This window comes from Mucor mucedo (assembly GCF_025094135.1).
Source record: "Mucor mucedo strain NRRL 3635 chromosome Unknown EV154scaffold_242, whole genome shotgun sequence".
Lineage (NCBI taxonomy): Eukaryota > Fungi > Mucoromycota > Mucoromycetes > Mucorales > Mucoraceae > Mucor > Mucor mucedo.
The window spans coordinates 37,366-50,186 of record NW_026252526.1 but is presented as its reverse complement, the minus strand read 5'-3'; the positions used below and the strand labels follow the sequence as shown (position 1 = coordinate 50,186).

The following is a 12,821-nucleotide window of genomic DNA, read 5'->3' as shown; positions in this document are numbered from 1 at the left end:
AGGCTTGGTCCCCCCAGTATAAGTACTAGCTTATAATTTTAGTATACTGAGGATAGCAATGTGGCCCATATACAACCAGTATATAAAACATGCTAGTTTAGTAATTAGAAATATTATTTTAAGTCATGTCACACTTGTTTTACTTTTTGTAATTTATAGCCCCCACCTACGAGGGTATAAATTACTAATTTGTACATTGTCCAACCCCCCATAAATTTTGGCTGGTAAAATGTTTTTTTATAGTTTAAATTACTATTTTGAGCTAAATACTTTTGTTCCCAAAACGTAAAAAAAGTTTTGCTTCGGAACGGCCTATGACTAATAGTCTGTCTTTGTTAATCTGATCCCCCAACCTTTGTTTACCCAATCTGTCAATAAAGATAAATAACAGCTTGTTTATTTATTCTTATTTCTGTATTCAAGATCTAATCTATTTTTCCTGTTCCTCTGAATAAACCTTTTTCTACCTTCATTCCTTTTTATATATGTATTAATACTAATAGATATATAATGTCTGTTACTTTTGTCCTCACCCTAATAATTATTCGGTTCTGCTCTTGCCCCGATACACTCCTCATAGGCCTACTAATTGAACAGGTTATCTTGATTTATTTTGTTTATAGCTCTGTTCAATACACCAATACTAGAACCAGACTCGAAAGCAATGACACCATTGGAGCAGCATTGGACTAAAGAAAAATGTGGTAGACTCAAAAATGGGTTACATGTTTAGAATAAAAATGTTTCAGTAAAGGTTATGAAAAAAAAAGGGTTTAACATCTTATAATAGTGATAATAGCTTACATATTTCTTATGAAGCGCTGTTAGCCGGATCCATAACTTAATAATAACAAAAAACAGAAAAATAAAAATGTTTGGAAAGCCTCCCTATGAATCAGTATGTGATGTCATTACACAAAATACGAAAACCTTAAACGGTTACGATAGTTTGGAGGGCACTGTTTATACGTTTTTGAAATTCAGCGCACGTTTAAGGATGTTCTGATATGATTTGCGACTCACCTTAGATGTGAAATTAGCTCAGATAATCCCCATACAAGTTTAGAATGCTTGAACCATTTCGGAACCGTTTCTAATTTCTTACAATGTATTTTGGTCATTAGTTTAATGTAATCAGGGAACCCTTGAGTATCGGATCTGTAGGGATAACGGACCGGAGTACCCTACAGTTAACGGATTTTCAGGGATAACGGACCGGAGTACCCTAAAGTCAACGGATTTTCAGGGATAACGGACCGGAGTACCCTGAAATCAACGAATTTTGAGGGATAACGGACCAGAGTACGCAAACATATTGGATCTTGACGGACAACGGACCAAAATTTTCATATTTTTATGATTTAGGCTGCTCACATCAAACAAAATATATTGAGTTCATAAATAGGAGATGTACTTATATAATCAAGCTCCGTTTTTGTTATTTGTTTTTTTAAAAAACATTTTCTTATCAATTTGTTTTCTAAATTGAATTCTGTGAAATATAATGTCGCCATAAGTTTTTATTATTAATTTACTGCTTAAAAAAATTAATGGGTATCGAATGTGAAGCTCACAGAAATGAACGGTCCTAAAATGGACTACTAAAATGCCAAAAACAAAATAGAATTTTTATTACTGTTTCCTTACATTAATGTTTCTTAAATGAACAATCAAAACAACAACAACAACCCTATAAATTTCCAATTTATTTAAGTGACAGCTAATGGTGCAGGCTATGGTACCAACCGTCGTATGCTACTACTGTTTCAGAAAAAGAAAAGGTTCCTGTCGTCGTTCCGGCTACTGCCCCGTTTTCCTGATGCACCTGCTACTGCCACTGATAATGCCACTTCTGATGCCACGGATGCTGCTGCCACTATTAAGTTTCAGATACGAGCTACACTCGCTCAAACTGGAATTCGGCCATTGCCTTTGCTGTGATTGAATTGTATGCTGTTTAGAACAACCGGTTGGAGTTCACTCGTACGCTAGCCGAACGAAATGCGTTGTACCGTGCCTTGTTTCACTCATTTAACACCAACAACAGCACCAAGGGAAGAAGACCTTTGAGTGCATCGTGGTCTAACTGTTCTGCTCTTCGTGCTGGTTTCAGACATCGCAATGATAGGTTCAATGCAACGGGTACGGCACCGATTGAAAACTGGGTTTACCATGATGCGATAGAGAACCCCACCATTGAAATGCCCACCGTAATCCCACACACTGTCTATACCTCTCTTGCTGGAGAGACGATAGATAATCGTGGTGAAGTTGCCGGTGCTAGAGGAGTAAGAGCTGTTAAAAACGATGGTGCTGGGGAGGGTGAGACTCGTGGGGGTGCCAGTTAAGGTAGAGCGGTAAACCGAACGATCGAGCATCTGGTCACCTCTATGAACGAGGTCGAGGCACGTCGTTTTGAGCATGGAGAGCCGGAGCGTAGAATGTTCACTGAATATCTTGCTCTTTCGACAACGTTTTTTGGTCAGATGTTGAAGTCCATGGAGAAACGGGACAAGGTGCAGTCTCGCATTGCAAAGTAGATGCAGGCCAGTCTGGATATCCATCGCCAGATGCTGATGGTAATGAGAGGGGATTTCGGCTTAAGAAACAACAAGGCCACCAGAAACAATGCGTTCTGAAACCGTGGTTACCATTACTCCAAGAACACCAGCCACTACTTCCGCCCTGATGTCAATAGGGGGTGCCAAACATTAAAAAAATTATTTCCTTACAGTGCATCTATTTTACAATGAACAATTTTCGTTAAAACGGACATTTTCAGAACTTAAAAGTCGGATTTTTAGACTGGTGATTTTCATATTTTTTGACAGAGAAATCTAATTTATCGCGGGAAAATGTTTAACCGGGATATATCCGTTGGATTTTTATGAATTTTTGCACTGTAAAACACCCCCGGACATCTTTGGGTCTTCCCACTGTAAATGGCAAATTTTGTTTTGCCATCTGTAAAAAATTTTGTGTGAAAAAAAAAATTCCGGCTCTATTAGTTTGTGGAGAACTCTCTAATAAAGAATGTAATAGAGCCGGATTTTGGATACCTGTTGAATTCATCGAGGAGATAGAGTTTTTATTTTTTTTGAAAAATCGGAGCCAAAAATTGTTCATTGTTAAATAGATGCACTGTAATTTCTAAAAAACATTCCCGGGAATTTTTCGCCAGCCAAATTCCCTAAACTTTGCGCGAACGATTTTTTGTGCCCGAGATTTTGCGGGCAAGAAAAAGTATTCCCCAGAAATCTCGGGAGAGAATAATCATTTTCTATTCGTTGTTGAGAAGGAAATATGACGTAAAAATGTAACATTTTATTTATTTTATGATAATCTAAAAGCATCAAATCGCATCTGTGTTTGTATTATAAAGTTTTTCTAAGTTTTTAACTTACCTTTTTTCTTCTTAACTTTCTCTAAAACGTATAATCTAAAATGTCTGATCAAATAAACAGAAACACTGGTGGCGGTCCTTCCAACAACGATTCCGCAGATAAAAGCCTTGATAGAACCAAAACTACACCTGGTCAAATTAAGGCTATGATTGGTTTCTTTGAGAGTAATCAAGATCTTTTTAAGATATATCTTGGTGGATAAAAGTCGTCCGCTCCTTCAGCTGGTAGTCAGATAAAAAAAAGAGATATCATTGAGAGGTTGTTTCAGCAACTTCTGGCAGATGAAGTAATTCCGTCTTCCTGGAATTTCAAATCGGTTGGAAAACGTTTTGAACGCCAACTCGCAAAGTATCGCGATGTAGAAAGAGATATGAACTCTACCGGTTTTGGCTTGACTACAGATGACATTAAACGTGGACTGACCTCCATCGAGATCAAGTGTGAACATTTGTGTATTGGATTTTCTCGTTTTGCTGCTCTGCATAGTGCTAGACCAATCATAACTCCTTATTGTGTAGCTTGCCATGGTGCTCATGGTGGTACCGACTACACATACTCCAACAGAGTAAGGCCATCATTAGCTGCAATTGAGGCACAAACGTTTGCAGATTTTGGTGGTCAACAAGAGGCGATTGAAGAGGTCAGTCGATTGTTAGTTGGAAGTGATTCAGCTGAATCTTCAACAAGAATATCTGCTTCTCTTTCCTCTGGTGCTCCTTTAGCTGCTGATGTTCCTTTGGCTTCTGGTTCTCCTTTGGTTGCTGGTGCTCCTTTGGCTGCTGGTGCTCCTTTGGCTGCTGGTGCTCCATTGGCTGCTGGTGCTTCACTTTCCTCTGGTGCTCCTTTGGCTGCTAGGTCTTTGTCTGCTTCACCTGTGTCTACTGAGCGTTCTCCCTCTTTCCGTTTTTCTTCTGTTGGGCCATTCTCAAACGAACCTGTCTCTTTCCCTCGTCCTGCTTTTGGTGAAGCTTCGTCTGGCAGCCGTCATCTGTAGAAGTACCAGCTACCAATGTTGCTTCTTCTGGTCTGTTGGCTCCATCTAATACCCAGCCATCAAGTCGCACACCATTATTTGAATCATCATCAGAGAATAATTGGTTCGATTCCTTTTCTTTTGATGATGGTGGAGATTTTGATGACGCTGGATCGTATCATGCTGTGGACCATGACAGCAATGTCAACAGTGGTAGTGCTACTCGTGCTGGTGGTGGTGTTGCTGGTGGTGTTGCTGGTGGTGCTCGTGTTGCTGGTGCTGGTGCTGGTGCTGGTGCTGGTGCTGGTGCTGGTGCTGGTGCTGGTGCTGGTGCTGGTGCTGGTGCTGGTGCTGGTGCTGGTGCTGGTGCGGTGCTGGTGTTGGTGGTCGTGGTGGTGCTCGTGGTCGTGCTCGTGGTCTTGCTCGTGGTCGTGGTCGTGGAGGTGTTAGTCACGCTGGTGCCGTTCAGCCTGAAATGCGAACGGCTGATCGCATCCGTGTTGATCCCGATCACGCCATGAGAAACAAGAGGATCAAAAGAGACTTTTCTTCCGAGTATCGCGAGGCTCAGTTGAGAAGGGACGACGTATTGAGGGAAAATAGTCAGAGGGAGTTCGATTTGGGTATGTCTCAATTGCTTGTTACTTGTCCGACAACGAACGCCTTCAATACATCGTCATTTACGGAAATTACCAGACATCTGGCTGTTTTCGTAGATCTCTGAGGGATCCTGTCGATGATGATGATGTATATGATGATAAAGAGTATCTTTACAATCTTGATAAAGATGAAGATGAGCACGACGACGGTAATCCTTCAACAGATGTAGATTAATAATTTTTTCTTTTTAAATAAAGTTTTTTTTATCTTACAAATATATTTACATTCATTGTTCAGAAACCTTGAGAGCAAGGACGCAATCCAATCCTTTCAACACAAACGCACATTATATCAACTCAGTTGGTTTATTCATTATCATATCCGAAATGTACTGCATAATCTACTAAAACTACTGCAGCAACGGAATTCCTCCAAGTACTCAATATACGGCTGGAAACACTGTTGACGTTGTCAAAGAACTCCAGCAACACCAGGTCTAATCTCGACTGCCCGACGTCAACATCCTCATAGAAATCACCGTCAAAATTGTCATTTTCCAAGAACAAATAGTTGTGCAAAAGACCGCATACATGTACCAATTCATGTATTCTGATGATATCCTCCTCACAATTGATCTGAATCGGAATGTTCTTCAAGATTCTCCATTTTTCCTTTAATACACCAATGGTATTTTTAACAGCAACTCGGGCGGAAGAGTGAACCTTGTTGAAGTCTTCGCACTTCACCGAACTTACCACCTGGGGTCTTCTGTATGGAGTAAGCACAAATGGATGAAGAGCATATACGGAATCACCGAGAAGGTACTCATGGCCTGCAGCATCGCCACATGTTAGATACTTGGCTTCTGTATTAATCATGAAGCTAGCATGCTCAACACATGTGGCGTCACACATCGATCCTTGTTGTCCTGATTGGAACCCCAAAATGATTTTTCGTTCATCACAAACAACCTGACAGTTTACAGAATAGAACCCCTTTCTATTGTAATAGGATTCGGGGCAGTCGGTAGGCTTTTGAGAAAGGCGAAAATGGGTGCCATCGATGTATCCAGTACAATTACGAAAAAAGTGCTGCCTTTTGATGGCTTCAGCTGCTCTTTCTCTTTGTTCCTTGTTAGGCCAGCTCATCAAGTGTTTAAGGTTGTCGGTGATTGCCTTAAAACAGCGGTTGGTGTAGTCAGTGACAGAGCCTTTGCTGATTCCAAACAAAGTTGCAATCTGCTCAATGATGTTACCAGTTCCATCATGACTTAATCGTCTCTAGGTTACTGGAAGTTGAACGTGAACATCCCTTTGGGGAATGAAACTCTGGTTTTTGAAGACTGCGTGACCTTCAATCAAGCGAAGGACCTTTAAGAACGAGTCCTTATTTATTCTACAAATCTTAACAAACTCTTCGTCATTCAACTTCGAGGAAATACTAGCGATACTGGTCCAGTTTAGGAATGCCAGGTCCACTGTTGAGAACACGTTTCGTTTCTAATCCACTCAAGAGTTCGTGCATCTCTTCCACTTCTTCTTCATTTTCAATGATAACATTGTGCTTGAGCAAAGACTTCATCTCGCTCAAAGTTTGCTGTATAGTAAATTGTTTGGGCATTTTAAAAGTTGAAAATAAAAGATAATATTTATGAAAAATGGTTTAATGTGAAAAGGGGAAGCTAGAGCTGTATTTGGCTTATGACGAGTTTTCCCAGTCTAAAAAGATTCCCGGAACTTCGAAATAAAATTCCCGCGATTTTTGAAAAAATTTAATGTTTCGCACCCCCTAATGGTTACCGATGTCTAGACCCCAAGACTAGTACCATTCAATAGCTCTCATTTTTTACATCTAAATCCAAAAATGGTATGTGCATCCAAATCAAATTGCTTGTCGCTAATTTAATTTGCTTCTATTGTCTCAGTCCCTTTCTTTCTCTCTCTGCTTTCTTCTTCTTCTTCTTCTTCTGATAGTGTACTTGCTTTTATCGTTCCCTATTTCGTCCGGTGTTCTCTGCCGTTGCTTCTTTTGCCGCCCATGCTTCTATGGCTTCTTCGTCTGCGGCTTCTCCTGTGGCTTCTCCTGTGGCTCCTGGTACGACTCCTCCTGCGGCTACTCCCGCGCCCTTGTCTGCGGCTCCTTCTGCGGCGCTCTTTGGGGCGACTTCCCCTGCGGCTTCTCCTGCGGCTCCCTTTGTGGCGGCCCCTCCCCCTGACTTTTTCGCCCGCCAGAATGAAGGTAAGTTTGTTACCATAGTAATGGTTACTCGATAAAATCAACCTGCATCTATGTAATGTTGTATCTCTCTCTAGTTGGTGACCGTTCTCGACGTGTTCCTGTTGGTATTTTACACGCAATCACAACCACGACAAATGCCATTCCATTCCCTTTGCTCGTGTTGCTAGAGGGCAGTTGGAGTTGAATACGGTCGTAAGGGAGTATATTTTCTTAAAAGGAAACATAGCCGCATCACAGGTTCGAAACCTTCTTCTGGCTTTGATCCTTTTTTTAATGAATGATGGGGTGCTCACCGTGCGCCAACCTGCTTGTAAGTTGTTCAATGATGTTTTCAAAATTATCTTAACTTATTTATCTTTATCAAACAAAAATGTAGTGCTTCACTCACCCAACCCAACACATTTTGAGTTAGAATCATTTCGACTCGCGTTGAAACTTGGAGCCTTTATTGCTCCGATTGTAGAGGACGCAGGTCTTACCGCTTTGTTGTTGGTGAACTTGTTCCCTCCATCCAAATTACAACGGGCAAGAGCAGCAGTCCTTGCGGACTATAATTTTTTTTGCAGGTTTAAACCTGCGTGAGTTATTCCAAAATCAACGGGTTCCTTCAGTTCTAGCTATCGGTGTCGAAACACCGTGGGACTTCTACAATCAGTTTTTTTAAAACAAAAATAAAACATTTTTTTGTTGACGACATTCATAGTACAGAGAGTGAGAGAGTGAGAGAGTGAGTGACAACGAGAAAGATCTTGAGCTAGGTACCAGATTCTCTAACCTGAAAACCGATTGTTTTTAACACAGGGTTGTATTTGTAGGTAAGTAAAATTATAAGGCAGTATATAAGTAAAATGAGACTGTTTATAAGATTGTCTTTATTATGAAATATAATGAACAAGTATTTTTATAAAAATGACTATCTGCTGTGCTACTATCTTTACTGCATCTTTAAAGCTGTTATCATTTTCCCAGTGTGTATCCTGTTACCTTTAACTGCTTATTTTGTAGATATGTTACACTTGGAATTACTGTCATCTTAGACACATTGTCCTTCCATAACTTTCGTAAGCCTTAGTCACTGTGTTCTTGTAACCTTGTGATATGATAGTACTAACTATCTATATTGGGTAATTGATTCCTTCATCATTGTTAATGTATTGATGTCATAGATATGAATGTATTTAATATAGCAACAATATAGGAGACCACCACACACAGAATCTCTGACCTGATAAGGGAATTGTTATTTTCACCCCCTCGAATTCTTTTGGTCTTTTTGGACCTATGAAACTGCGGATTTGATTTCACTTATATTTTGACATTTCCGCGGGACTGCTCTGTCAAAGCATGAATAAATTGTACCTTTCTACTTTCATCCCAATCCCGTTACGTTTGTTTTAACTTTTTATTGTTTCAATGTCTTTATCAAACGAAAACACCTCCCAATTTTCTGACAATGATTTTCAGGAGCCCCTTCCCTTTCGAATCAGAAGAAATTTTGAAAGCGTCAACGATGTAGATGATCTTAACAATGATCTCGACAATGATCTCGACGAAGATCTCGAGGACGAAACCTTCGACGTTTCGTCTACTTCTGCCCCTTCTCAACTTGAGTTTAGCTATAACGAAACTCTCGAAAAGTATGTGATCGATCATTGCAAGGAGAACGGCTACCTTAATTCTTTGGGCGGTTCTCGTTACTACAGTGCATCTATTTTACAATGAACAATTTTTGGCTCCGATTTTTCAAAAAAAAAAAAAACTCTATCTCCTCGATGAATTCAACAGGTATCCAAATCCGGCTCTATTAAATTCTTTATTAGAGAGTTCTCCACAAACTAATAGATCCGGATTTTTTTTTTCACACAAAATGTTTTACAGATGGCAAAACAAAATTGGCCATTTACAGTGGGGAGACCCAAAGATGTCCGGGAGGTGTTTTACAGTGCAAAAATTCATAAAAATCCAGGCCGTAAATAAATATAGGTCGAGAACTAAATTCTGAGTGATTAGTTATAGTTACACAAACATCCGGGCCGTAAATAAATATAGGTCGAGAACTAAATTCTGAGTGATTAGTTATAGTTACACAAACATCCGGGTACTCGAAAATTCGCCAAAATTCGAGCGCTTCCGAAAAAACAACTTTCGAGAGTCTGAGATTAAAATTGACGGAGTAATTATTGGTCAAAGTTTTAAAATTCGGTTATTAAATTATATTGCAGCGGCTAAACACGGTGTGTGGTCATCCGTAGATGTATTAGACGTGTAATTTAAGCGCGCATTTAATGCAATTTATTTTAGGTTTCTGTGTTTAAAAATGATGGAGTAATCAGCTGCTAAAGTTTGGTATTATTGTTTGTTGCTAATAAACCACTCAGGGAACAGTTTATGTGGTCATCCGCATATGCATTCTATGTCAAATTTTAATGCGCTTCGGATGCAGTTATTTTTAAATTTCTGACTTACGAATTGAGCAAGTAATTGGCTTTAAATACTTTGTGTTTTGAATTTGTTCATTATAAATCACTTACGGAACAATTTATGAGGTCATCCGCATATGTATTCTATGTCAAATTTTAATGCGCTTCGGATGCAGTTATTTTTAAATTTCTGACTTTCAAATTCAGCACGTAATCGGCTTTAAATACTTTGTTTTTTGGATTTGTTAATAATAAATCACTTACGAAACAATTTATGGGGTCATCCGCATATGCATTTTATGTCAGATTTTAACGCGCTTCATATGCATTTAAATTTAAAATTCTGAAATACGAGTTGAGCCAGTAATCGGCTTTAAATACTTTTCCTTTTAGATTTGTTGGTAACAAAACAATTTCTTGGTGTCTTATGGGTTTCTCGGCGTATTAAATCGATGTCTCACTTTAGCGTGCAGTAGATATAACTAATTTACTATTTTTGAATCAATATTTAGACCCGTAATCAATTCTCAAAGTAAGTAATCTGGGCTGGTTCTGATTTAACATCTCAACCGTTGAAGAAAGACTTAAAAAAACGTGTAACAACCATTAAAGTTATTAACCTTCCAAGTAATAACTGTTGAAGTATGACAGAGAATCATCACGCTTACGAAAATGGTCAATTTCAATAATGTACCTGTAAGATTTATGTTTACAATATTTCGAATTCTGTCAGAACCAATCCAGCCAATAAAATAGTTCCAGTACAAGAGCCCGGTACCGAGAACTATTATGACGCAATGGAACTCACAAGACCCAAACGAAGGTTTAAGCCAAAGGTCACGAAGGCAAGACCAAACAAGAAAACAAAACTATATGTCATAAGAACAAACAAGCAAAGCTATAAACTAATTTAGCATGAAAACAACTACGCACATATGAAACATTAATCAAATTAGATAGTATAAATAACCCCACATTAAAATTAATAAATCTTCATCTTTTATCTCATACTTTATTTTGTACTTGTACTTTGAAGAGTACTCTTCTAGCCAATAGGAATAGGTTCACGTGATAGTCACGTGCTAGGTTATTACGTAAGGGTCAACTAGACATCTGAGGTTTACAATTCAAAGCTTGATCTTATGGTTCAGTGGTTTAGTCATAGTGCTTGCTTAGATAAAGCCGTAAGTTCGACCCCTTACCGAATTTTGATTTTTCTTCAAAATATTTTTTTTCTTTTATGATTTATTACTATTATTTTTTCCCCATATGTGTATAGGTACATTTTTTGCGAATATCATTTTAAACATCTGGTTTTTATTATTTTTGGCAAAGCTAGAATCATTACATTTTAATGAAAATTGTTTCTCACGGGCATGCAACGTAGAGGGAGTAGCTTTTTTATAAAACACTCAAACGTTTAAAAAAAATAATGAAAAAGAAAAGGATAGAAGGCCTTGCTAAATACGTACTACATTATTGTAACAGGCAAGTTTCAATAGCGTTAATGAAATAAATTAAAGATAAAGTTTACAACAAAAGTTCTTCAACAGTGAGGACCGGACTCTGTAGTTGTGAACTAAAGAAGATACAATACATTTACATAATAGTGTAATTTGCTCGACAAAATCAGAAATGCGTGGTATATGAAGGCCAGTATCATTCAATATAAAACGTTTAAAACCTTTTTTAAAAAAAATCCGAAAGAAGGCAAAAATCAAAGTTAGGTCAAAACGACAAAAAATGTCATGTACAGTATTAAACGAGTTCAATGAACACGAATGTAATTTACCTAAAATCTTGATTTACGGAAAGAATATGCGATTACTTAAAAGAAGTACCATTAAGTGGGACTTTAATAAATTTAGAATTATTTAGAGGATCATTCAATAGTTTTACATACAACGTTTGGTTCTTTTGCATAAGTGACTTAAGCATCTAACATGAAGATCAAATCACGTTTATTTACTGCGTAAAAGAGAAAGTTTCATTTAGTACGTTCGATAAGCTATGATTAGAGCGTTATAATTAGCAGATGATTTGAATGTAAAAACCTCCGAATGAAACCGACAATGTTTCCAAAGAATATTAAGTCATTGAATAAGTTCTAAGAAGACGTTGAACTAGAAACCTGTTCGGTGATTTTAAACATGACGGGACAAAAATGTGGAGTTTGGTGAATATATTATTAATGCTTATTTTATAGGTTAAGTAAAGATGAAATTCTTTTGTGAATTTGAGCAAGTTATGACGAAATAACATTATAAACTATTGTACGGTCATTGACTATATGAGAATGAACTTTGTTTGGTTTTATGGTTATCTTGAAATATGGCAGTATAATTTATAGGTTTGTACCATATCAAATGTTTTGTAAATATTGGCCTGGTTAAGTAAGATATACTATACATACAACTTTTAAACGTGTATTGTATAATAAGCAAATGCTTTATATCACATTAGGTAAGAAAGTATTGCTGAATAAGTACATACAATGTTAAAGTCTAGTTTTAATTTATTTATTTTCTGGAAGGTCTGGGGTTAAGACGTATATGTTGGGTTGATGATTCTGCAATAACTCGGCGTACGGGTCCAGAACGAGGTCGACCGACTGGTCTGGGAGATGGTCTAACCACTGCAGCAGGTGATTCCTGTTCGGTGTTACGACGTGTACGGGATCCGGAAGGACGACCAGGACCGGCACCACTACTTTCGCGTACCCTCTTATTGGCAGATGGGGGTCTTCCGACGGGACGGCGAGATGAGGATTGGCCTCCAGAAACAGAACGATTACGGGGTTCCAATTGAGCTACACTTGCTCTTGTTGCTCGCGGAACCTCATTCGTGTTGATGGGGGATTCAACAAAGGACGATTGGCCGCTATTATGATGGGCGGGTTGGTTTTCATTTAAATCCTCAGAAGACAGACCACCTTCAGGAAAACCCGAGCCACTAAAGTCCGAGTCCTCTTCAGAGCTACTGTCTGTAGGAGAACTGCTAGCTTCTTCTTCGCTTTCACTACCAGATGTTTCGGATTCGTTACTGGCATTGGTGGTAGCATTAGCCGCATTTCTATTCCGTTCAATGGTAGCAGCACGTCTTCGTTCCAGTCTTTCATCGTGACGAGCTTGCTCAACCTCAGAAAGTCCATTAAGACCACGCGTAATCACGACAAGGCTATCCAGA

At 38.6% G+C, this 12,821-nt stretch overlaps 3 protein-coding genes across 3 annotated transcripts; all 3 read left to right on the top strand.

The window, feature by feature from the left end:
* Positions 1-1,723: 1,723 nt before the first annotated feature.
* EV154DRAFT_488353 (uncharacterized protein) lies at positions 1,724-2,540 on the top strand (the record flags this gene model as incomplete). Its single annotated transcript, XM_051599105.1, has 3 exons — positions 1,724-1,750; positions 1,962-2,322; positions 2,350-2,540. The coding sequence occupies 3 exons, from the start codon at positions 1,724-1,726 to the stop codon at positions 2,538-2,540; spliced, it is 579 nt and encodes a 192-aa protein (XP_051450581.1).
* Positions 2,541-3,144: 604 nt separating this feature from the next.
* On the top strand, positions 3,145-5,211 carry EV154DRAFT_607959 (uncharacterized protein; the record flags this gene model as incomplete). The annotated part of the gene is made up of 4 exons (XM_051607646.1): positions 3,145-3,568; positions 3,626-4,366; positions 4,399-4,822; positions 5,094-5,211. The coding sequence occupies exons 1-4, from the start codon at positions 3,445-3,447 to the stop codon at positions 5,209-5,211; spliced, it is 1,407 nt and encodes a 468-aa protein (XP_051450580.1). The 5' UTR covers positions 3,145-3,444.
* Positions 5,212-9,082: 3,871 nt separating this feature from the next.
* On the top strand, positions 9,083-10,941 carry EV154DRAFT_488351 (uncharacterized protein; the record flags this gene model as incomplete). The annotated part of the gene is made up of 6 exons (XM_051599104.1): positions 9,083-9,147; positions 9,292-9,469; positions 10,148-10,167; positions 10,369-10,471; positions 10,745-10,819; positions 10,915-10,941. The coding sequence occupies 6 exons, from the start codon at positions 9,083-9,085 to the stop codon at positions 10,939-10,941; spliced, it is 468 nt and encodes a 155-aa protein (XP_051450579.1).
* Between the last annotated feature and the right edge of the window lie 1,880 nt (positions 10,942-12,821).